A 23451-nucleotide genomic window follows, 5' to 3' on the forward strand; every position below is an offset into this window, starting at 1 on the left:
GCTGGGCGGGTGGGCGGGGGGAGTGGCCGGTAGTAGCCGCTTGGCCCCGCCCCCCGCCGCCATTGGCTGCCGCCCCCCCCCCCCTTCCCACGCCGCTTCATGAATGAAAGGGGAGGGGGCGGGGGGAGGGGGCGGCTTTAACCCCTTCGGGGCCGGAGCTGTTTGAGGGGGAGGGGAGAGACGCGGTGGTGCGGGACGGATCCGGACCCACGCACCCAGCACCACGGGACGGATCCGGACCCACGCCCCCAACCCCCAAACCCCTACCCCCACTTCCCAGACACCCCCCACTCCCCTCTCCCAACCCAGTCACATCCCTTCCTCAGACTCGGGCCCTCCCAGTCCCGTACTGGTGGGTACTGGGAGCAGCTCCCGTCCCTTTAAGAGCGGGAGTGGCCGGGTGACATCACTCGGGACATGAATGAACAGGAGCGGGGTGCTCAGCCCCACACGCCCCACAGCGCTGGGTGCCGCCGGTTGTGGGGTGCACCCCGGAACACCATCACCCCCCCCCCCCAAAACCCACCCCCCCCCCCCGCCATGGCGGGCAACCCCCTGGCCTTCCTCCTCTTCCTCACCGCCCTCACCCCCCTGGCAGCCGAAGAAGGTGAGCTCCACGCGTGGGGGGGGGGGGCACCCCAAAACCCACTTATTGGGGTGCTGGGCGGGGGGGGGGGAGTGCTGGGTGAGCACTCAAAGCGGTGGGGTGGGTTTTGGGGTAAGTTTGGGCGGTTTGGGGGGTGAGAGGTTAGGGGAAGGCTGAGAGAGCCCCCCCCAAAATAAAGGATGGAAAATCCCCCTCCCGGAAAAAAAGGGGCACCCATGGGTGCGGCGGTGAATCGCCGGCTGCCGGGGCGCGTTTGGGGGGGGGGGGGGGTGTGTTAAAAAGCGGGGAAAAAAGTTAAAAAAGGCGGGGGGGAGATAAAATAGGGGAGGGAAAAAAGTAAAAGTAGGGGGAGGAGGAAGCTAAAACGGGTGGGGGGAAGCTACAATGGGGGGGTGAGCTAAAATGGGGGGAAAAAGCTAAAACAGGGGGGAAAAAGCTAAAACAGACGGGAAAAAAGCTGAAACGGGGGGAGAACCAAGAGGTTTGGGCAACTTTTCCCATGCAGAGCGTCCGGCTCATGCAGCGGGGCCGGATCCTGGTGGGTGCCCCCCCGAAAAAAGTCCGTCAGAGCGGTCAGGGTAGAGGAGATTAAAACCAAAATAACCCCGAAAAAGAGGAAAATCACCCTAAAATGGAGTTTTCCCATGGCCGGCGCTGGGCCGGGCAGGGTCTGGCCCGGAGAGCTGGAAAACAATGTCAGGAAAACTCCAAAAAGTGCTGGGAAAAAACAAGCAGCGTCCTGGTTTCCACCTCGCAACCCTTCCCTGGTTGATTTTTGGCCTCAGTTTTGGGGGTTTGGGGTCAAAAAAAGGGGAAAAGTCACTTTTTTTGAAAGAGCTCTTTCACAAAAATTGACGTTCCTAAAAAATTCCATCAGAAGGGTTTAATCCGGTGCTTTTTGAGGGAAAGATGGAAGGATCCGGCCCCCAGAGCAAAGAAATCGGAGGTTTGGGGGTGGTTTGGAGTGGAAAATACCCCCTAAAAAATAAAAACGGGGTAAAAAAAAACCTAAAATGAGGGTTTTTTAAAGTGCTGCGGGGCAGGCGGAGGGGGGTGACCCCCGAGTGCCCCAACGCGGCTGTGGGATCTGGGACGCGTTCTCCAAGTGCTGATTCCCGGGGGGGATCCTCGGGGATATCGGGATTTTGGGTCCAAAAAGTGTAAATAAAGGGGAAAGTGTTGGGAGAGCAGCAGCTTTTGGGAGGGGGTGGGGGGGTCACTTCCCGTCCCCTGGAAAGGACGGAATCCAGTGGGATGGGGAGGTGGGGGGTGCTGGGTGCCCCCAGCCGGGGTGTCCCTGAGGTGTTTGGGGTGTCCCCAAGGGTGGGACATGGCAGGGGTGGGGGGTCCAGAGGTGGGGAATGGAATGGGGTGGGATTGGGATGGGGTTTGGATTAATTTTGGGATCAGGATTGGGATAGAGAGAGGATGGGGATGGGGGGGTGGGATTGGGATTCATTTGGGAATGGGGATGGGATTGGGATTGAGATTCAGATTGGGATGGGAATGGGAGGGGGTGGGAACAGGGTTGGGATGGGATTTGGATTCATTTTGGGGTTGGGATCCAGATTAAGATTGGGATGGGAATGTGAGGGCAGGGGATGGGGACAGGATTGGGATGGGAATGGGACTGGGATTGAGACTGGAGTGGGGACAGGATTGGGGTGGGATTTGGATTCATTTTGGGGTTGGGATCCAGATTTAGATTGGGGTGGGGATTGGGGACAGGACAGGGATGGGGATGAAAATGCAGCTGGGGATGGGGACAAGGATGAGCCCGGGATGGGACGGGGATGCAGATGTGGAGTGCGGTGATGGTGGTGGTGGCAGCGGTGGTGGCAGCAGTGCCCATGCAGGTGGGGACAGTGACAGGGACTGCGGATGGAGGTGGTGGTGGTGGAGATGGTGGTGGTGGCGCTGGAGGTGTTGTAGCAATGGAGATGGTGGTGGTGATGGCCGTGGTGATGAGGGCGTTGGAGGTGGTGGTGGTGATGGCCGTGGTGATGTTGATGGCCATGGCCATGTTGGTGATGGCGCTGGAGGTGGTGATGGCCGTGATGATGGCCGTGGTGATGAGGGTGTTGGAGGTGGTGGTGGTGATGGCCGTGGTGATATTGATGGCCATGGCCATGTTGGTGATGGCCATGGTGATGGCCGTGGTGATGGCCGTGGCCATGTTGATGATGGCAACAGAGATGCCGCTGGTGGTGGCGACGATGGCGATGATGGTGCTGGCGATGGCAGAGGGGCTGTGGGTGGCATCAGGGATGGGGGTGCAGATGCCGATGAGTGATGGCACCGGAGGTGGCAACAGCACCGGTGGCCCCGGGCGTGGGTGCGCCCTGGGGTGCTGCACCCCTTGACTCAACCGCCACAGCCCCGGGTTCCTCCCCTGACTCACCCCCGCGGGGGGGTGGGCACGGTGGTGGGGGCAGCACACCCCCGCAGAGAACCCCCCAACTCAGCTCATGCACCACCCTCCCACCGGCTTTCCGCTCTCCGGAGCCGAGCGGGGGGATTTCCAGCCGCAGGAAAGCCGGGATATCCGCCCCGGCATCCTTCCTGACCCCGGCCACGGGGGGTGGGACACAACAGGGCCACGTGTGTGTGTGTGTGTCCCCCCAAAAAATTTTTGGCACCATCCCCCCCACCCCCGCCAGACTTTACCCTCTTGGGGCAGGTCACGAGCTCGCCCGTTCTCAGCAGAGGGGCTTCGGGGGGGGCATCCGTCCCTGAAACTCCCCCACCCCCCAGGCCTGGAGAACCCAGGCGTCAGGGCACATTCCTGGGGGGTGATTCACCGAAGGGGGGGGGTGGGGGGTGTGCACCCGTCATCACCGCTTCCCTCCCGGCCTTCGGCGGCCTCCTCTTCCTCTCCCGGGCGCTGGATCCGGCCACCGCCCTCGCCGGGGCGGCCGGCGTGCCGCGGCAGGTCTGCCGGGCCTCGGCGCGCCGCAGAGCTCTGCCTCGGGTTCCCCTCTTTTTTTTGGGGAGGGGAGTGTCCCTGGGGGTCTTCTCGTGGGGGTCCCGGGGGAATCTGTTGGGACTGGGGGTGTCTGGGGGTCCTGAGGGACATCCGTGGGTCCCAGGGGCACCTGTGGGTCCCAGGGATATACACGTGGGTCCCAGAGGACATCCGTGGGTCCTGTGGGATGTCCGTGGGTCCCAGGGGCACCTGTGGGTCCCAGGGATATACACATGGGTCCTGAGGACATCTGTGGGTCCTGTGGGATGTCCATGGGTCCTAGAATAACATCCATGGGTCCCAGAGGTCATCTGTGGGTCCTGGGGAACATCCATGGGTCCCAGAGGACATCCATGGGTCCTGGAATGACATCCATGGGTCCTGGGGAATGTCCATGGGTCTGGAGGACATCTGTGGGTCTTGGGAAATGTCCGTGGGTTCTGGAGAATGTCCATGGGTCCTGGAGGACATCCATGGGTCCCAGGGACATCCGTGGGTCCAAGGGGTGTATTGGTGGCACCTGCAGGTCCTGGGGCCATCCGTGGGTCCTGGTGGCATCTCCCAGGCTTCACGCTCGCCCCGTAACACCCCTCTCCTCTCACCGCAGTGGTCCTGCTGGACTTCGCCAAGGCGCAGGGCGAGCTGGGCTGGCTCACCCAGCCCTACGGCAAAGGGGTGAGCACCCGGGACCTGGGCGTCCGGCCCCGCTGGCCAGCACCCCCCCGAGAGCCCACACCGGGGGTGGGGATGGGGGACCTCCATGGGGATGGGGGACCTCCATGGGAATGGGGACGGGGGACCTCCATGGGGATGGGGGACCTCCATGGGAATGGGGACGGGGGACCTCCATGGGGATGGGGAGCTCCATGGGAATGGGGACGGGGACCTCCATGGGGACCGGGACCTCCATGGGAATGGGGACGGGGGACCTCCATGGGGACGGGGAGCTCCATGGAAATGGGGATGGGGGACCTCCATGGGGATGGGGACCTCCATGGGGAGCTCCATGGGAATGGGGGCACATATGGGGACCTCCATGGAGTTCGGGACCTCCATGGGGATGGGGGCAGCCATGGGGACGGGGACCTTCATGAGGACGGGGACCTTCATGGGGATGGGGGCATCCATGGGGACCTCGATGGGGATGGGGGCATCCATGGGAACACCCATGGAGATGGAGATGGGGCCATCCATGGGGTTGGGGACCTCCGTGGGGGCAGCGACACCCACGGGAATGGAGACGGGGACACCCACGGGGCCGAGGACAACTGCATCCACGGGCACCAGGGCCACCACCCACCCTGCCTCCCCCGCCATAGCCCCCATTTCTCTCTCTGGGGCGGGGGGACAGTGGGACCTGCTGCAGAACGTGCTGAACGACTCCTTGATCTACATCTACTCGGTGTGCCACGTGCTGGAGGGCGAGCAGGAGAACTGGCTCCGCACCAACTGGATCTACCGCGGGGTGGCCCAGCGCATCTTCATCGAGCTCCAGTTCACCGTCCGCGACTGCAACAGCTTCCCCACCGCCGGCGGCGGCTCCTGCAAGGAGACCTTCAACCTCTACTACGCCGAATCCGACGTGGATTACGGCACCAACTTCCAGAAGCGGCAATTCAAGAAGATCGACACCATCGCTCCGGATGAAATCACCGTCCAAGAGGATTTTGCTTCCCGGAACGTTAAACTCAACGTTGAGGTGCGATCGGTGGGACCCCTCCGCCGGAAAGGTTTCTACTTGGCTTTCCAGGATTTAGGAGCTTGCGTGGCGTTGCTTTCCGTCCGGATTTACTACAAGAGGTGCCCGGCTGTGTTCCGGGGGATGGCTCGTTTCCCCGAAACGGTGGCCGGCGCCGACTCGCAGACCTTGGCCGAGGTGCGGGGAACGTGCGTGGAGGAAGCGGTGGCCGAGCAAGCTCCGGCTTTGCACTGCAACGCCGACGGCGAGTGGTTGGTGCCCATCGGGGAGTGCCTGTGCCGCGCCGGCTACGAGAAAGTGGGAGAGAGTTGCCAAGGTAGAGCTTGGGACGGGGGTAAACTGGGGTCGGGAGCTGGGGGGACTGGGGGGGCTGAGGACGCACCAGGTCGGTGCATGGCAGGGGATAGAAAGGGGCGGTGGAGGAATGAGGTGTTGGCCCCCAAATCCCCCATCCGGGATCCTTCTTGAGCGTCACTAGTGCAGTGAGTGCAGCGGGGCTCAGCCGGGAGAGGGGTGGGCTGGGGGGGGGGGGGGGGTCCCAATAATAATAACTGCAAAAATAAGGTGAAACACCCTAAAATCCCCGGTCTGGGGTGGAAGAAGGAGGTGGCAGCACCAAAACCTGCTGTGCTGGGTCCTCACCCTTGAGCGTCACCAGTGCAGCGAGCGCGGCAGGGCTCAGCCAGGAGAGGGGTGGGCTGGGGGGGGGTGAGCCCCAATAATAATAGAAACTGCAAAAATAAGGTGAAATACCCTAAAATCCCCAGTCTGGGGTGGAGAAATGAGGTGTTGGCGCCAAAATTCCCCATTCTGGATACTCACCCTTGGGCGTCACTAGTGCAGCGAGCGCGGCAGGGCTCAGCCAGGAGAGGGGTGGGCTGGGGGGGTCCTGTTCTCTCCGTGGAGCATAAATAATAAAGGAGTTGCAAAATAAGGCAAAATACCCCAAAATCCCCAGTCTGGGCACTCTGGGGTGCAGAGAAGTGAGGCGGCAGCCCCATCCTCACCCCTCGAGCATCACTAGTGCAGTGAGCGCGGCAGGGCTCAGCCGGGAGGGGGGCGGGCTGGAGGGGTGGGGGGGTCCCCCAATAACAAAGAAGCTGCAAAATGAGGTGAAATACCTTAAAATCCTCACTCTGGGTGCTTGGGGCGGGGGGGGGGAGTGGTGATGCTCCCCCCAACCCACCTGGGTGAGGATGCTGTAGGTGGGGAGGGGGGGATTTGGGGTGCCACTGATGTCATTGTGTCGTGTTTGTGTGTCCCCCCTCCCAGCTTGTCCCCCCGGCTCCTTCAAGGCGACGGTGTCCGCGAGCGGCTGCCAGCCCTGTCCCCCCCACACCCTGCCCTCCCCCGCCGCCGCCGCCGCCTGCCCCTGCCAGGACGGCTTCTTCCGCGCCCCCGCCGACCCCCCCACTGACCCCTGCACCCGTAAGTGACCCTTTTGGGAGGGGGGGGGGAGGGGAAACTGAGGCACAGCGCAGCCATCACCCCCCCTGACCCCCCCCCCTCCTCTCTGCTCTCTGTGTGTGTCCCCAACCAGGTCCCCCCTCGCCCCCCCAAAGCGTCACGGCCGTGGGGCTGGGGGCGACGGTGCAGCTCCGTTGGTCCCCCCCCGCCGACCCGGGTGGCCGTGAGGATGTCACCTACAGCGTCACCTGCGAGCAGTGCTGGCCCGAGAGCGGGGAGTGCCGTCCCTGCGACGGGGGCGTCCGCTACTCGCAGCCCCCCCGGGGGCTGACGGGGACGGGGGTCACCGTCACCGACCTGGAGCCACACGTCAACTACACCTTCACCGTCGAAGCCCGGAACGGGGTGTCACCCTACAGCCACCGCCGTAGCGCGGCCACCGCCACCATCAGCGTCAACCAGACGGGTAAGGGGCCACCGGCGTCTCCCGTGCCTTCCCTGCGTCATGGGGGCGCCTCCGTGACGTCCCTGTCCCCACGGCAGAGCCACCCCGGGTGACATCGGTGAGCCTGGATGGACGGACGGCCACCAGCTTGGTCCTCTCCTGGACGGTGCCACCGCGGCAACAGAGCCGGGTCTGGAAGTACGAGGTCACCTACAGCAAGAAGGTCCGTCCCGTGTCACGGCTGCAGCCCACCACCCCCAAATCCGTCCCCTCCATCCGCGTGTGTCCCCTCCATCCGCGTGTGTCCCCTCCATCCGCGTGTGTCCCCTCATCCATGTGTCACCTCCCCAATCTGTGTCACCTCCATCCACATCAGCTCCATCCGTGTCACCTCCATCCTGCCCCCATCCACGTCACCCCTCCATCTGTGTCACCTCTCCATCCATCCATGTCACCTCCATCCGTGCCACCTCTCCATCCGTGTCACCTCCATCCTGCCCCCATCCATGTCACCTCTCCATCCATCCATGTCACCTCCATCCATGTCACCTCCATCCATGTCACCTCTCCATCCGTGTCACCTCCATCCCTGCCCCCATCCATGTCACCCGTCCATCCATGTCACCCCTCCATCCATCCGTGTCACCTCCATCCCTGCCCCCATCCGTGTCAGCTCTCCAGCCATCCGTGTCACTTCCACCCATGTCACCTCCACCCTTGCCCCCACCCCTGTCCCCAGGTGGATGAGAACAGCTACTCGGTGCTGCGCTGCGAGGGCACCTCTGTCACCCTCCCCAAGTTGTCCCCTGCCACCGCCTACGTGGTGCGGGTCCAGGCGCTCACCCCGGACGGCCACGGCGCCTACAGCCCCCAGCACGAGTTTGAGACCCTGCCCGAGGGTGAGGACCTTGGCGGGGTGGGCAGGATTTTGGTGGGGGGGGGGTCCGGGGGGTGCGTGGTTCACCCCGAAACACCCCCCGAACCGTCCCCGCAGGCGCCGAGGCCATGGCATCCACCGCCGTCATCAGCGGCTCCCTTGCTGGTGTCTTCTTCGTCCTCCTCCTCTTGGCTGCTCTCCTTTACGTTCTTCGGCGGTAAGGAGATAAAAACCCCTCAAAATTCCCAAAATACCATTTTTCCGCCACCAAAGATGGGCAAGGGGTGATTTTGGGGGGGCAAACCACTGCTTTTCTGCAGGAAGAGGCGATCACGGCCACGCCAGTCCGCCGAGGACGTCTACTTCTCCAAGTCAGGTGAGCAAATGGGATGGTGGGGTCAACGGGGATGAGTGGGGGGTGGCATGGGTGCTGACCCCCGCCCCCGGCGCCCCACAGACCAGCTGAAGCCCCTCAAGACCTACGTGGACCCACACACCTACGAAGACCCCAACCAAGCCATGCTCAAGTTCACCACCGAGATCCCTCCATCCTCCATCACCCGCCAGAAGGTCATCGGCGCCGGTAGGTCCTCAGGTGGCTTCGTCGCCCCAAAGACGCCCCAAAATTGCACCAGGGTGGGGGGTTAAACGTCCCCCCCCCTTCCTCTGAGCAGGCGAATTTGGGGAGGTCTACAAGGGCACCCTGAAGCGTGGGAAGAAGGAGGTGCCGGTGGCCATCAAGACCCTGAAGGTGGGCTACACGGAGAAGCAACGGGTGGACTTCTTGAGCGAAGCCACCATCATGGGCCAGTTCTGCCACCACAACATCATCCGCCTCGAAGGGGTCGTCTCCAAGTGTGAGTGTCGTGTCATGCCCTGTCCTCCCGAAAAAAAAAAACAACAATTTCCCTGCAAAACGCCCCCAAAAAAGGCTGTATAAAAATGGGGTGTTCTGAGCAACAACGGGTGGGGTTTGGGGTGACTTTTTGGATTTTGGGGTTGGTTTTTTTGAGGGTTTTGTAGTTTTGTTGAGGGGTTTTGAGGTTGGTTTTTTTGGGGGGGGAGGGGGGGTGGGTTTGGGGGGGGTTGGGGGATTTTTGAGGAGGTTGGGGGATTTTTTTGTTTGCTTTTGGGAGGAGTTGGGGGTTTTTGGGGGTTGTTTGGTTTTTTTTTGAGGGGGTGCTTGGGATTTTTTTGACCCGTTTTGGCCCTTTTTTTTTTTATCGTACAGACAAGCCCTTCATGATCATCACGGAGTACATGGAGAACGGCGCGCTGGATAAATTCCTGCGGGTAGGTGGAGCGCGGTGGCAACGCGTCCCCCCCCACCCTTGGGCAAGGAGTACCGGGTGGTGGAACCCCCCCAAAACCCACCGTGAGAGTTGTGACGAAAGACGGATTCGAGGCTGGATTCCCCGCTTTTCCCAGGAAAAAGAAGGGGAGTTTGGCATCATCCAGCTGGTGGGGATGTTGAGGGGCATCGCCGCCGGCATGAAGTACTTGGCCAACATGAATTACGTCCACCGGGATCTGGCCGCCCGGAACATCTTGGTGAACAGCAACTTGGTGTGCAAAGTGTCCGATTTTGGGCTTTCAAGGGTGTTGGAAGATGACCCCGAAGCCACCTACACCACCAGCGTAAGTGCCCCCCGAGGTGAGGGGGTTGGCCGCGGTGGAGGCGTCGCCTTTGGAGGGGGCGCAGCGTTGACCCCGGTGTCGCCGCAGGGTGGGAAGATCCCCATCCGCTGGACGGCGCCCGAAGCCATCTCCTACCGCAAGTTCACCTCCGCCAGCGATGTCTGGAGCTACGGCATCGTCATGTGGGAGGTGATGTCCTACGGCGAGCGGCCCTACTGGGAGCTCTCCAACCACGAGGTGAGCAGCCGCCCTCCACCACCACCAAATTTTGGGGGGGGCGCTTTCTTTCGCCTCAACCTCCTCCTCCTCGTAGGTGATGAAGGCCATCAACGAGGGCTTCCGCCTCCCCGCCCCCCTGGATTGCCCCTCCGCCATCTACCAGCTGATGATGCAATGCTGGCAGCAGGAGCGCGGCCGGCGCCCCAAATTCGCCGACATCGTCAGCATCCTCGACAAACTCATCCGCGCCCCCGAGTCCCTCAAGGCGCTGGCAGACTTCGACCCCCGGTGAGCCGCCGGGGCGGGGGCGCTGGTCGCAGCGTGGCGGTGCTTTGGGCGCCTTTTGCATTTTATTTTTGTTTTCCCGCCGTCCGTTTTGGGGGGATTTTGCAGGTTTTGCCGCCTGGGCTGGGTTTTGCCGCTCCGCCTTCCCGCTCCTTCGCGGCTGCGCTTGACTCGATGCCGCCGCTTTATATTCTTGCTTTTTTTTTTTAATTATATTTGCGTTCTTGCACTCTTTTCTGCTTCTTTGCACCCGTGCATTTCGCTTTCCCCCCGCGTTGGCGGTGTTTCCTGTTTTCTGCGTTCTTCCCTCTTTTTTTTTTTTGGCATTTCCACTTACTCTTTGCATCATTCCCACCTTCTTTTTTTACGTCGGGGCGCTCTTGCGTCGCCCCTCGCTTTTTTTCCGCGCCGGTTACGTCACGCTCGTGCTGCCCTGCGCTCCCTTGGGCGGGGGCTTTTGCCGTTCCGCTTCGCACCGGGGCGTTGTTTCGCGCAGCTCCGCATCGTCGCGTGTCGGCGTCGCTTTTCCTGCGTTTGTGCCTTTTTTCTGCCTCTCTATTTTTTTTTGCATCATTTTGTGCCTCCTTCCCTTTCTGCAGCAGTGGGTTTTTTTGCATCTTTCAATGTTTGCATTTTATTTTTGCGTCTTTGCATTTCCACGTCGCTTTTTCCATCCTTTCACGTCTCCGTTATTTTTTGCATCCTCCCGTTTTCCCATCATTTTTTCCATTTCTGCACCATTTTTTTGCATCTTTCAATTCCAACATTGTTTTGCGCCCTTCCATTTCTGCATCGTGTTTTGCACCTTTCTGGTTTGGCACCATTTTTCGTGCCGTTCCGTTTTTGCAGTATCTTTTGCGTCTTTTCATTTCTGCATTACTTTTTGCCGCCTTCCATTTCCGCGTCATTTTTTGTGCCCTTCCATTTCTGCGTCATTTTTTGCCTCGTCTCGTTTCCACATTATTTTTGCACCTTCCCCTTTTCGCATCGTTTCTTCCATCCTCCCGTTTCTGCCCCACTTTTTGCGTCCCTCCATTTTCGCACCTTTTTTTTGGCGCCGTCGCATTTCCACATCGCGGTTTTGCGTCACTTTTTGCCCCTCCCCCGCTCACGTGCGCCCTGTCGTGTCGTGTGTCGTCCCCCCCCCCGTTTCGCGCCCCCAGGGTCTCCATCCGCCTGCCCAGCACCAGCGGCTCCGAGGGCGTCCCCTTCCGCTCCGTCCCCGAGTGGCTGGAGTCCATCCGCATGCCCCAGTACACCGAGCACTTCATGGCCTCGGGCTACAGCACCATCGAGAAGGTCCTGCAGATGACCAGCGAGTGAGTCCCCGTGCTGTCCCCGTGCCGTCCCCATCGTGTCCACAAACCATCCCCTTGGTGTCCCCATAGTGTCCCCACGCTGTCCCCTTGGTGTCCACAAACCATCCCCTTGGTGTCCTCATGGTGTCCCTATGGTGTGTCCCCTTGATGTCCTCATACCATCCCCATGTTGTCCCCATCCCCATGTTGTCCCCTTTATATTCCCATACCAGTCCCATGGTGTCCCCATGCTGTCCCCTCAATATTCCCCAAACTGTCCCCATGCTGTCCCCTTGCTGTCCCCATACTGTCCCCTTTATATTCTTATGGTGTCCCCATACTGTCCCCATCGTGTCCCCATAGTATCGTCATACTGCCCCCATGCCATTCCCATAGTATCCCCATGCTGTCCCCTCAATATTCCCCATACTGTCCCCCTGCTGTCCCCTTGATGTCCCCATACTCTCCCCCTGCTGTCCCCTTGACATTCCCATACCATCCCCATGTTGTCCCCATGCCGTCCCCCTGCTGTCCCCTTGCCATCCCCCCTCTGTCCCCCTACCATCCCCTCCAGCTCCCGCGGGGACAGGGACGTGCTGGGAAAGGAAACCGCTCCGGCGGCGTTGGCGTGCTGGGCCCGGGGGATGGGATAAAATTAGCCGTTCCCTGGCCAGGACCCGGCCAGAAGGAGCCTCCCTGGGGAATGGGGACAAAAACCGCAGATTTTGGGTCATTTTCTCTCCCCTTCTCCTCCTTCCCAGCGACATCAAGAAAATCGGCGTGCGCCTGCCGGGGCACCAGAAGCGCATCGCCTACAGCCTGCTGGGGCTGCAGGAGCAGGTCGGCGCCGGGGGGGGGCCCCTCTAACCCCCCAAAATACTTGAAAGCAACCAAATGAAGACCCCCCTCCTCCCCGAGGGGCTTATTTATTATTTCTATTATTATTAAAGGGTTTTTTTTTTTTATAGTATTATTATTAATATTATCCCCGGGGTTGGGGATGAAACGGGTCTCACCCCCATCCTCCCCCCACAAAAATGATGAAAATTCAGTTTCAAGCTCATTTTTGGGCTTGGGGCAGGGGGGGATGTGGTTTGGGGGGTTCTTTTTTTTTTTTTTTTTTTTTTTCCCCCCACATTTCAAGAAGAAAAAAAAAAAGGGCTCAGCCCCAAAACTGGGCTTTTTTTTTGCCTTTTTTGACCCTATTTATTCCTCTCCCACCGGGTTTTTGGGTGGGTTTTGGTATTTTTTTTTTCCCTCTCCTTTGACGCTGATCTGCCAGTGTTACCTTGTCCTTTTATTTTTTAATGTAATTTATTCTATTTTTGTATATTTATTGCAAGGAAGCGAAGGTCGTGTCAGATGCGGGAGAGCAAAAAGGGGGAAAATTAAAAAAAAAAAAATACCCGCAAAACAAAAACCCGGATTTTTTTTTTTTTTTCCCCTTTTTTTCATGGCTTTTTGGGGGTTTAGGGGATTTTCGTGGGGTTTTGATTGGAATAAAAATGTGCTTTTTTTGTTTTCTAGAATATCATTGTTTCCCACGGGCTTGCAGAGATTGCGGGAATTTGGGGGGCAGAGAGGGAGGGTGGGGGGTTCCCCAGGTTTTAAGGGGGTTTGGATATTTTTAAGGAGGGGTTAAGGGTATTTTTTAAGGGAGTTTAGGGGGTTTTGAGGGTATTTTGGGGAGTTTAAGAGTGATTCTAAGGGGGTTTAAGGTGTTTTTTTTTTTTTTAGGGAGGGGTTAAGGGGTTTTAAGTTTGGGGGGGTTTAAAGGTGTTTTAAAGGGTTTTTAAGGAGGTTTAAGGAGGTTTAAGGGAGGTTTTAAGGATATTTATAATGGGGTTTTAAGGATTTTTTTTTATTTTAAGGGATTTTAAGGATTGTTTTAAGGGGTTTAAGGTGTTTCAAATAGTTTTTTTTTTAAGGGGGATTTTAAAGCATTTTTAAAGGGGGTTTAGGGGGTTTTAAGGATATTTTTTTTAAGGAGTTTTAAGGATTTTTAAAATGGGCTTCAAGGGGTTTTAAGGGTTTTTTTTTTTTTAAGGGGTTTAAAGGGTATTTTAAAGCACTTTTAAGGGGGGGGTTAAAAAGGTTTAAGGAGGGTTTAAAGGGTTTTAATTTTGGTGGGTTTTAAGGGGGTTTAAAAGGTTTTTAATGGGGTTTTAAAGATTTTTTTAAGGGGGAGGTTAAGGAGGTTTAAGGGGGGGGGTTAAGGAGGTTTAAGGGGGGGGTTAAGGGGTTTTAAGGGTTTTCTTTTAAGGCATTTTTAAGGGGGTTTAAGGGAGGTTTTTAAGGGGTGATGAAGGTGCTTAGGGGTTGTGCACCACTCCAGGAGTGTTTCCCATCCGCTGCCTCTTTTCCTCGGCAAAACCTCGGAGGAATTTGGCCATTTTATCACCCGCCACTCCCCCAAAGCCAAAGCCAAGCGGCAGCAGCGGGGCCGGCTGCCCGGTGCCTGCAAATAACTGGGTGGAAAAACGCCGGAAAAAGGATTGGGTTTGTTTTTTTTCCCAAAAACCATAAAAAAAGGGAGCGGGGGGGGGGGGGTGGGTTAGAGGGGACCAGCATCTCACGGCGAAAGCCGCCGTTTGGGTGGTTTTCACCCTGTTTTGGGGCGTTTGGGCCAGTGGATGCCCCATGCCTGCCATGAGCTTGCCGGTCTCAGCCCCGCTGCCACCCTCGGTCCCGGCTCCAAGTCCAGCAGCGCCGGGGGAGGAGCTGGCGGGAGGTGGGGGGGGGACACCCCGGATTTGGGTGTGTGGCAGCACCCGGCAGCGCCTTATCTCTGTTTGCCTAGGGCGGGGCTGGATAAGGGCGGTGGGGAAACTGAGGCACGGGGCAAGCGGGGCCTTTGGGGTGCCCCCACCCCACCCTGCTGCCACCCCGGTGCCTGGCTCGGCTTCAGGAAAGCTCCCGTCCTCATCGCCGTGGGAGCGGGAGCGGGGGGGGGGGGGGGGGTGACGGCCAGGGATGGGGGCAGCACCCATGGGTGCTGTGGGTGCTGCAGTCCCCGTGCCCCACTGAGCATCACCCCAAGGGACGGGGGTGCTGTGGTCCCGTCGCCCTACGGTCTTCTCCCCCCCCCCATTGAGCACCCACCGTGGGCAACGGGGGTGCTGTGGTCTCCCTCCCCGTGGTCCCATCACCCCGCTGAGCACCCACCATGGCTGACATGGGTGCTGTGGTCCCATCGTGCCCCAAAAGCACCCTCCGGGGGTGCTGTGGACCCACCCCCCCCCCCCCCCCCACGGTCCCCCTCACCCCCCCCGAGCACCCTCCATGAGGCACAAGGGTGCTGCAGCCCATCCCTGCTCCCAGCAGCCTCACCCCAGCACCCATCCCAGCGCCTCTCCCATCGCCTGCCCCGCTTTTGGGGTGTCTCCCTGGCGCTGACCCTGCTTCACCTCTCCTCCGGCTGGGCCCGGGCATGCCCGCCTCACCCAACCTGCCCCACCGGGCTTAATTACCCCGGCGGGCTTAATTACGTCTTCGTTAGTGTCTGACACACCCTCCGCTTCCCCCCCCCCCCCCGAAATGCTGCACCCCAGTTTGGGGGGCACCAAAGAGCTGGGGGGACTCAGCCCCCCATTTCCCCCAGGACCTTGGGGTCACAAAACACCCACCACCTTGATTAATTGCAATAATTAGGGATAATTATGTACTGATAATTATAGGGGGAGGCCATGGGGGGGGGGGAGGGAGCAGAGATTGGGGCACTTCAGTGCATGTCCTGGGGCTGGGTGCAGTTTTGGGGTGATTTGGGGGGTTTTGAGCGCTGCTGTGGGGTAGGGGGGGAACCCACGGGGCTGAGGAGGAGGAAGAAGAGGAGGAAGAAGAGGAAGCAGTGATGGATTGATGATTTAATGCATGAGCATGCTCTGATGGAGAACTGCCTCCCCCCCCCACCCCAGCCTGGATATCTGGGTTCCCCCGGGGTGGGGGCAGTCAGGACCCCCCCCCCCCTTTCCGTGGGTGACATCCCTGGGGAGGGGTCCCCAGAAATCATCACTGGCGGTTGGCGAGCTCCTCGATCGCTCTCCTCAGCTGCAAGGGGACAGAGGAGGTGGGACAGGGGCTTGTCCCCTCCTTGTCCCCCACCCTTGTCCCCTCCTTGTCACGCCCTTGCCTACCCCCCCCCTTGTCACCCCTTTGTGTCCCCCCCCTCACCTCCACCCAGCTGACGGCTCCCACCAGCTCCCCGAAGCGGGTGACGAAGATGCGCTGCAGCTTCAGCAGCTCGAAGAGGTGATGGGCCTTGGGGAGGTGACAACGGGGACACGTGGGGACAAAGCCACCCCTGCTGCGTCCCGTGACACAGAACTGGGGGGGAGGGGGGGTTGGTGGATCCCAGCCCCATCAGGATGTGTCCCCCTCACTGCTCCAACCTGATGCAGGGAGGTCCACGGCGAGAGCTGGAGCATGATGGGCTCGATGGCGCAGCTGTCCCCAAGCGTCCCCGTGGTGGCCAGCTTGGGAAGGTGATGGGTTAGTTCTTGAGTGGAAAAACAGCTTTTTTGGGTGGGTGGGGTGCTCACACCCCACCCCCACCCCCCATTTACCTTCTCCCCTGGAGGTGCCTGGGGATGCTTGTGGCTCTGGAGGAAGGCGACCAGCTGGGCTCTGCTGACGGTGCCCACCAGCATGGGTGACCCTGGAGGATGGGGACAAGCCCAGTGATGCCCCCCCCCAGTCACGGTGACCGCCCCCCCACCCCCCACATCCCACCTGTGCTCTCCACCACGGCGTATTCGGCATCGGCGGAGGCATCCAAGGCCACCAGCACCTCCTTGAAGCCATCACCCTTGGCCAAGGCCACCACCCGGCGCTCCATGAACTCCTCCACCACCACTTGGTAGGACCTGGTGAGCCATAACCCACCCCCACCCCCCACCCCAATTTACATCATTTTGCAGCAAATCACCCCAAAACACGGGTTTCCTTTAGGGCAGGGCCTTACGCCATGTGCCGGCTGCGGATGCGGGGTAGGTAGGGCAGCTTCTTGACGATGATGGTGCCATCGTAGAAGGATGGTTGATGCTTCTGGGTGATGGCGTTGGCCACCAGCACGGCCAGGACAACGGGAAGGACATGGGCCAGGTGACCGGTGGCCTCGCACACCAGTAAAGCCGTGGAGATGGTGTGGGTCACCGAGCCTGAAAAGGCGGCCGCGCCTGTCGTGGAGAGCCAGGGGAGGAGGGTCAGGATATGGGTGGTGGGTGTCCCCCACCCATGGGTGCCCCCCTGTTCCCCACCGACTCACCGGCCAGGGCGTAGCCACCGGGGATGATGGGGTGCAGGTCCCCCTCAGAGTAGATGCCCCCGGGGAAGAGCAGGGCCACCGTCTCCCCCAGCAAGCGCCCAATGGCAGCTCCTAAAATGGGGGGGGGGGGGGGGGGGGGGGCAGGGAAGGGAGGGAGGGGAGACCCCAAGAGTGCCCCCAACCCCCCAAAATGGTGCAGCTGGAGGTGACCACCCTCCTGCAGCCCCCCCTGGGTCCAGGTCAGCGGATGCCCAGACTCACCGTAGACGAAGATGGGCATGAAGTAGCCGGCGGGCAGGGGCAGGGTGGTGGCCAGAATCAGCATCCAGAACTGGGGGAGGGGGGGACACAGCGCCCAGCCGAGGGGGGGTGGGGGTGTCATCCCCATGGGGACACCATCTTGGGGAGCAGGAGGGGGGACACATGTAGGGACTGGGGGTGGCCGTGGCTACCTTCATCAGCAGGAAGAAAGCCAAGGTGCCGAAGATGGTGGCAGAGGGGTGGCACCACTCCTGCCAGAGCCCCCGAGGGTCCGCACCGGGGGGGTCGGCCACCGAGGAGGCGTTGGGGACCAGCGTGCCCCAAGTGCGGTTGTCAAAGAGGGAGATGAGGTACTCCTTCATGGTGAGCTGGAAGGACAGACAGACACCCTGAGGACCCGCTGGGACGTGTTGGGGTGTCCCCAGGGAGCCCCGTTTCCCCCTCCCCCCCCCACTCACCCTGGAGGCCATCAGCTGCCCCAGCCCAGGCGGGAAGGTGATGGAGGCGAGGAGCAGCACCACCAGCACCGTGTAGACGGGCTTGCTGGAGCGGGGAGAAGCAGGGCTGGGGGGCGCGGGGACAGACGGACAGACGGGGTGCGGGGGGGTGGACCCAGGGTGTGTGGGGTGGGGGGACATATGGACACCCAGGGTGCATGGGGTGGATGGGCAGGGTGCACGAGGGGGGGGGGGGTAGGGATGCCCAGGGTGCGTGGGGGGACACACATACGGATGCTCAGGGTGCACGGGGTGGACACCCAGGGGGCACAGGGTGGACGCACGGACACTCGGGGTGCATGGGGTGCATGTGCAGGGTGCGTGGGGTGGACACACGGACACCCAGGGGGCACAGGGTGGACGCATGGACACCCAGGGGCCACAGAGTGCATGCACAGGGTTGCATGGGGTGGACACACGGACACCCAGGGGGCACAGGGTGGGCGCACGGACACTCGGGGTGCACGGGGTGCATGCACAGGGTGCATGGGGTGGACACACGGACACCCAGGGGGCACAGGGTGGACGCACGGACACTCGGGGTGCATGGGGTGCACGTGCAGGGTGCGTGGGGTTGATGCACAGGGTGCACGGGGTGGACACCCAGGGGCACAGGGTGGACGCACGGACACTCGGGGTGCACGGGGTGAATGTGCAGGGTGCGTGGGATGGACACACGGACACCCAGGGGGCACAGGGTGGGCGCACGGACACTCGGGGTGCACGGGGTGCATGCGCAGGGTGCGTGGGGTGGATGAGCAGGGCGCACGGCACGGCTGCACAGACACGCAGGGTGCATGGAGGGGACAGACAGACGCACAGGCTTGCCCGGGACAGCCGCACGGACACGCAGGGCGCCCCGCCAGCCGCCCGGTACGCACTCGGTGGCCAGCAGCTTGGCCGTCAGCCGGTTGTCCTTGACGGCGGCCAGCAGCCAGCGCTGGCAGAAGAGGTAGGCGCAGGCCACGAGCCCGCAGACGGCCCTGCGGAGGGGAAGGCAGGCAGGGGTACAGGCAGGGGGGCAGGCAGGGGTACAGGCAGGGGGGCAGGCAGGGGGACAGGCAGGGGGACAGGCAGGGGGGCAGGCAGGGGGACCTCCTTACCCCACCATCGCAAAGAAGAAGGTCTCCAGGAGGTCGAAGGGGAAATCAATCTTGAGGTTGCTCTTAAAAATAGCGGCGATGGTTTCTGGGGCGGGGCGGGGGGTGGGGGAGGAATGAGTGCAGAGTTTTGGCGGTGGGCACCCCAAAACTGCCGCAGCCCCTCCCGGGGGGGTAAAGGGGAAGGGGGGGGGCGCAGCCTGCCCGCCCTGCCTTGCCTTGCTCGCTGTTGAAGACGGCGAGGAGGCGGAACATGAAGGCGCCGCAGGTGGCGGCGAAGAAGCCCCTCCAGTAATCCCGCACGGCGAAGTGGGAGGACATCACCTCGACACTGAAAAGCACCCCTGGAAAAATGGGGGTGGGGGGTGGGGTGTGAGGTGTCTTTGGGGGGGGAAAGGGAGGGCATTGGGGGTCCCCAAGGTGGGATAAGGGGGTCCTCACCACTGATGGGTGCCCCAAAAACCGTGGCCACCCCGACGGCTTGTGCTGCCACCAGCATCTCGTTCTGCTTGAACTTGTTCTGTGGGGGCGGGGGGGGAATTAGCCATAACCCACATTTTTTTGGGGGGGGGTGGTGTAAAATAAAATGCCCCCTTCCCTCACCTCATACTCTGTCGTGATCGAGGTCCGCATCTTCCCCAAATACGCCGCTGCCATGGCAGAGAGGTGGACAAAGGGACCCTGGGTGGTGGCAGGGGGGACACAATTTGGCACCGAGCGTCCCCTCCACCGCCACCACCGCGGCACCGACTGAATCCGCCGGCGATGCCAGGAACCAGGGTGGAGGGGGGACCCCTCACCACTTTGCCAAGGAAAACGGTGCTGCCGCACGCCAGGGTGCAGGTCAACCCCACCACCTTGGCTCCGAAATTTTGGATGGCCAGGTAGTCCTCCAGCACCACGCCGGTCAGGATGGTCCTCAGCTCCGGGATGCCAGAGCCTGAAGGAAGGGGGGGGGGGGGTTTATCCAAATTTTAGGGGTCCCTCAGCTACTTGGGGGGGGGAGTTTTGGGGAGTTGAGGAGGTTGGGGTGCAGCCGGCTCACCTCCCGAATGCGGGGTGATGCTTTGGGAGAAGCCGGTGGAGAAGGTCGCCAGCGCCATGGGGTACATGGTCCACGAGAGGTACTTGAGCACCAAGATGTCACCGATCTCTTGGTAAAGCCACCGGTGGGCTGGAGAAGAAGCATCAGGAGGGGAGATGCACCCCCACCCCAAAAGACACCCCCTCCATCCTTGGTGAACCCCCAAAAGCCCCCCATGAGAGCCCCTCCTTTACCCTCGTAGAGCCTGGAGACGAGAAGGTCCATCATGAAGCTGATGGTGGCCATGAGGACTCCCAGGACGAAGAGGAAATACCAATCCTCCCCGACGCGGAAAAGCTGCCTCTTCACCCACTCCAGGCACCCTGTGTGTGTGAGGAGGGAGCAACGGGGTGCTGACCCCCCAAAAAAAAAACCACACCCCCACACGCACACCCCAAAGGTCCCCAACCCTTGGGTGGGGGGGGGGGGTCTCACCTCGGAGCCTCCTCCGGGCTGTGGGGCAGGGTCTCCAGCTCTGCTCCGACACCAGCACCCTCTCCTCCTCCTTCCCCTGCAACCCCCCAGGGACAGGGCGCTCCATCCCAGGGACGGTTTGGGGGACAGGACAACCCCCCCCCCCTTTTATCAGCACCCCCTCGCCGCTCCTCCTGCCTCGGCCTCTGCTGCTGGACTGAGTTTGCAAACGAGCTCATTAAAAACGACCTTGACGAAGCCAACGGACCCGCTCGGGCCGGAGCGAGCCGGGTTCCCCCCATCCCCCCCTCACCACCTCCAAGCTCCCAGTCCCCAGGGAGGGGAGTATTTAATAAGTATTTTAATTAATTATCATTATTATTCCTTAATAATAGGCAGGAACGCCGGCATCGCATTCCACGGCGTTGAGAGCGGGGGGGGGGGGAGGAGGACAGAGAGGGGAAAAATTTCCACCGTCTCCGGCGCAAGCCCTAAATTTAGCTCGTTTTACGAGAGGTCTGGCAGGCGGCCGGGGAGCCTTAACGAGGCTTTAAAAAGCTCGTCAAGCCTCCCCCCCCTCCGTGAAATAACCGGTCCCGCTTCGCCAGGAGGAAGACGAGGAAGGGGGCTTCGCTCTTCCTCCCCGGCGGGAGCTGGGGGTCGGAGGCTGGGGTGGGGAAGCGGTGGATGACCGGGAAATCCTCGGCTGCTTTCCGATCGGAGCGCAGCTTTCACCGGGCAGCGTCGCCCGCTGGCACCATGGAGCTTTTCGGGAGCTTCGTCCGGCCCCGCGGCGAGACCTTGGGGTTCCCAGGTGAGGGGGGGGGGGAAGCACCCCATTTTTAGGGCTGGGAGATGGAGTGAAGGCGGGGGGGGGGGGGGGGTCGCCGGTGCCTCCTCTCCCCACCGACACCGGCACATCCCTGTCCAGGAGGGTCTGGGCAAGAGTTGGAGCTGTGGGAGAGGCATTGGGGGGGGGGGGGGGGGGACGGGACACGGGACACATCCCCCAAACTGTGGCCGTGACCCCCCCATCTCCGGCAGCTCGGTCCGGCAACACCGGCACGGTGAAGACCTTGGGCAACACCTATCAGTTCACGGTGGACGTCAGCGACTTCGCCCCCGAGGACATCATCGTCACCACCTCCAACAACCAGATCGAGGTGCACGCCGAGAAGGTGGGCGCTCCCTCCCTTCCCCGCTCCCTCCCCCCCCAAACTGTGGGGCACCCCAAAATCCTCAACCAGGGGACCCCCCCCCCAACTTCCTAACGGCCCTGGCCATAACCCCAGTGGGGTTTAATTCACCGTTTCCTCGTCTTTTCGCCCCATATTTTGCGAAGCTTGTGAGACCCAACAAACCCGCGCCCTGTAATCACCCCTCTCCCGGGAGCGGGGGCGGGGGGGGGGGGGGGGTGGCAACCAAAGAAAGCACCTTTGTCCCCGCGCTGATGCCACCCACATCCCGCCTGTCCCCTCGGGGAGATAAATATTACCACTGCACACAAGGCGCAACCGCCAGCCTCGCCCAAGGGCGGGGAACAATGAGCCCCTGTCCCGCCTGCCCCCCAAAATCACCCGTTTTCACCCATATTTGGTCTTTTCCCAGCTGGCTGCGGATGGCACCGTCATGAACACCTTCACCCACAAATGCCAGCTGCCCGAAGACGTGGACCCCACGTCGGTGTCGTCCTCGCTGGGGGACGACGGCACGTTAACCATCCGGGCGCAGCGGCAGCCCGCCAAGCACGCCGAGCACGTCCAGCAAACCTTCCGGACTGAGATCAAGATTTGAGGGGTCGGGGGGTTCCTTCCCCCCCCCCCCCCCCCCCCGTTAATTATTTGGGTGATTTGGGAAGAAGGTGGGATGTGGGGTAGGGAACGGGAACACTCCCCCACGGAGAGGGGAGCTGAGGGGCCGGCGCAGAGAGACGCATCCCGTCGCCCTCCGGAGAAAGCCCGGAGGGGAGTCCCGGCTCCGGCGGTTTTTAGCCGGCGAGGGTTGATGGGGAAGATCAGATCCAGAGCTCCGCTGGGAGCGAGGTTCCCTCCCCTGACCCTCCGCCGGAGCTTGTCTCTGTATATACGGCTTGTGATAAATTATTGAGAGTGCCTCACTGCTGCCTCCTCTGTTTTTTAACGCTTTCTTGATGTTTTTTTTTTTCCCCATAAGGGCTGCAGGTGCAGCCCCGAGGGGTGTCTCGCTAAGGGGTACCACGAGTAATTCCGCCTTCCCAACACAAACACGGACAAGGAGCCGCCCCGGCTCCCCTCCGCTGCCCGTGGCTCCATTTATTTCCAGCCCGGGGTGACTCATTTCTTCCCCACCGCTCTATTTCTGAGCCATTCCCTCAGCTGTTCGGGCCGCCGGCCCACCTGGAAGGTCACCAAATCCTCCTCCTCCCCTCGCCCACCCGCACCCATCACCCTCGGTGAAGCCCCGAGCAGCGGCATGAGTCGGGATGATGGTCCCAGCCTGGCTGTCAAACTCAGGGACTTCTTTTGGGGGGCCCAAAAGCTCCCCTCGTTCCCCCACCCGAGGGCCCGGCTCCATCTCCCTGTGTGTACGCACAACAGCGAGGCTCCCGTTCGGGGGGGAGCGGCTGTTTATAGCTGCCACACGCCGCCCGGCTCGTGTTGCTGCTCCAGCTCCGGGATCAGCTCGTCCCTGCGTGTCCCCTAACGACTCGTGACTTGCATTAACACACCTGCAGGCACACACAGACACGTGGCTCTTCCGTCACCTCCTCGGGTGGTTTGTCCACCGGCACCGCCGGTCACTCGGGGGACTCCCTGCCGCAGGACGCTGCGAGGAAAAATGTTTCGAAGTCACTTAAAAAGCTCTTAATGGCTATAAAAGCCCCCCCCCCCCCCCCCCCCCAGCACAGCTTAGGAAACTGGAGCCACGGAGGCGGGGAGCAGCGGCGATGCTTTGTCATTGATCCTCTGCGATGGGATGTGTCGGGTCTGCCCCAAAATGCCACCTCCTGGGTGCCCAGAGCACCCCAGCACCCAGGCAGCCCCCCGCCGCGGTCACAGATTGCCATCTAGTGGTGACAGGCTGATGGGTGGCCCTCATCCACCCAGCTCCAGAAAAAGGAAGGGGAAAAAAAGACCCCCAAACCTTTTTCTCCCTGAAGCTGGCTGGTTTTGCACCGGGGGGGGGGGGGGGGTGGGTGTGTGAGATTTCCGAGCCAGGGAGCGAGCGGAGGGACAGCTCGGAGCTCCAGTGCCGGACAAACCCCACAGCAGCTCGGCCTCACCGTGGGCTCGTTTTGGGCAGGCAGGCCAGGAAGTTTGGCCTTAGCGGGGAACAGGTTGATGGGAACGGGAACATGATGATTTTGGGGGGCTGCCTGCCCCTGCCCACACTCACTGCAAATGGCCGCCGCC

General features: G+C 61.2%; 3 protein-coding genes across 5 annotated transcripts; 2 read left to right on the forward strand and 1 right to left on the reverse strand.

Moving 5' to 3' along the window:
- The first annotated feature begins 417 nt into the window (after positions 1 to 417).
- EPHA2 (EPH receptor A2) lies at positions 418 to 12307 on the forward strand. Its single transcript, XM_086476330.1, has 17 exons — positions 418 to 607; positions 4180 to 4247; positions 4924 to 5587; positions 6544 to 6699; positions 6812 to 7144; positions 7222 to 7346; positions 7863 to 8022; positions 8118 to 8217; positions 8321 to 8376; positions 8458 to 8583; positions 8675 to 8857; positions 9232 to 9293; positions 9429 to 9638; positions 9726 to 9875; positions 9952 to 10145; positions 11306 to 11461; positions 12202 to 12307. Exons 1-17 carry the CDS (start codon positions 418 to 420, stop codon positions 12305 to 12307), a joined length of 3039 nt encoding a protein of 1012 aa, XP_086332456.1.
- A 3141-nt stretch (positions 12308 to 15448) lies between these two features.
- LOC147414055 (chloride channel protein ClC-Kb-like) lies at positions 15449 to 20186 on the reverse strand. Its single transcript, XM_086476128.1, has 19 exons — positions 20081 to 20186; positions 19840 to 19968; positions 19607 to 19735; positions 19362 to 19501; positions 19165 to 19242; positions 19003 to 19081; positions 18780 to 18905; positions 18565 to 18649; positions 18343 to 18444; positions 17423 to 17507; positions 17156 to 17332; positions 16965 to 17034; positions 16704 to 16814; positions 16401 to 16614; positions 16169 to 16302; positions 16003 to 16094; positions 15829 to 15912; positions 15611 to 15697; positions 15449 to 15487 (listed from the first exon to the last, which is right to left on the reverse strand). The coding sequence occupies exons 1-19, from the start codon at positions 20184 to 20186 to the stop codon at positions 15449 to 15451; spliced, it is 2067 nt and encodes a 688-aa protein (XP_086332254.1).
- A 560-nt stretch (positions 20187 to 20746) lies between these two features.
- HSPB7 (heat shock protein family B (small) member 7) lies at positions 20747 to 21853 on the forward strand. Of its 3 annotated transcripts, none has more exons than XM_086476198.1 (3): positions 20747 to 20873; positions 21104 to 21237; positions 21668 to 21853. In XM_086476198.1, the coding sequence occupies exons 1-3, from the start codon at positions 20747 to 20749 to the stop codon at positions 21851 to 21853; spliced, it is 447 nt and encodes a 148-aa protein (XP_086332324.1). The 3 variants fall into 3 exon arrangements, with proteins under 3 accessions (XP_086332324.1, XP_086332326.1, XP_086332325.1); XM_086476200.1 differs by having other exon boundaries at positions 21104 to 21234; positions 21707 to 21853; XM_086476199.1 differs by having other exon boundaries at positions 21104 to 21222.
- The last annotated feature ends 1598 nt before the right edge of the window (positions 21854 to 23451 follow it).

Source organism: Leptosomus discolor, chromosome 20 (genome assembly GCF_034619465.1).
Source record: "Leptosomus discolor isolate bLepDis1 chromosome 20, bLepDis1.hap2, whole genome shotgun sequence".
In the NCBI taxonomy this organism is placed as follows: Eukaryota; Metazoa; Chordata; class Aves; order Leptosomiformes; family Leptosomidae; genus Leptosomus; species Leptosomus discolor.

Bases quoted from the DNA above. Each gene is read 5' to 3' on its own strand.
- LOC147414055 (XM_086476128.1), bottom strand. From the start codon at position 20,186: ATGGAGCGCCCTGTCCCTGGGGGGTTGCAGGGGAAGGAGGAGGAGAGG. The intron at 16,815-16,964 runs GTGAGTCTGGGC...CCCCCATTTTAG, and splicing joins CATGCCCATCTTCGTCTACG to GAGCTGCCATTGGGCGCTTG. The intron at 16,095-16,168 runs GTGGGATGTGGG...CCCATCCTCCAG, and splicing joins CGCCGTGGTGGAGAGCACAG to GGTCACCCATGCTGGTGGGC.
- HSPB7 (XM_086476198.1), top strand. From the start codon at position 20,747: ATGACCGGGAAATCCTCGGCTGCTTTCCGATCGGAGCGCAGCTTTCAC. The intron at 20,874-21,103 runs GTGAGGGGGGGG...CATCTCCGGCAG, and splicing joins CGAGACCTTGGGGTTCCCAG to CTCGGTCCGGCAACACCGGC. The intron at 21,238-21,667 runs GTGGGCGCTCCC...GTCTTTTCCCAG, and splicing joins TCGAGGTGCACGCCGAGAAG to CTGGCTGCGGATGGCACCGT.
- EPHA2 (XM_086476330.1), top strand. From the start codon at position 418: ATGAATGAACAGGAGCGGGGTGCTCAGCCCCACACGCCCCACAGCGCT. The intron at 8,584-8,674 runs GTAGGTCCTCAG...TCCTCTGAGCAG, and splicing joins CCAGAAGGTCATCGGCGCCG to GCGAATTTGGGGAGGTCTAC. The intron at 9,294-9,428 runs GTAGGTGGAGCG...CGCTTTTCCCAG, and splicing joins CGCTGGATAAATTCCTGCGG to GAAAAAGAAGGGGAGTTTGG.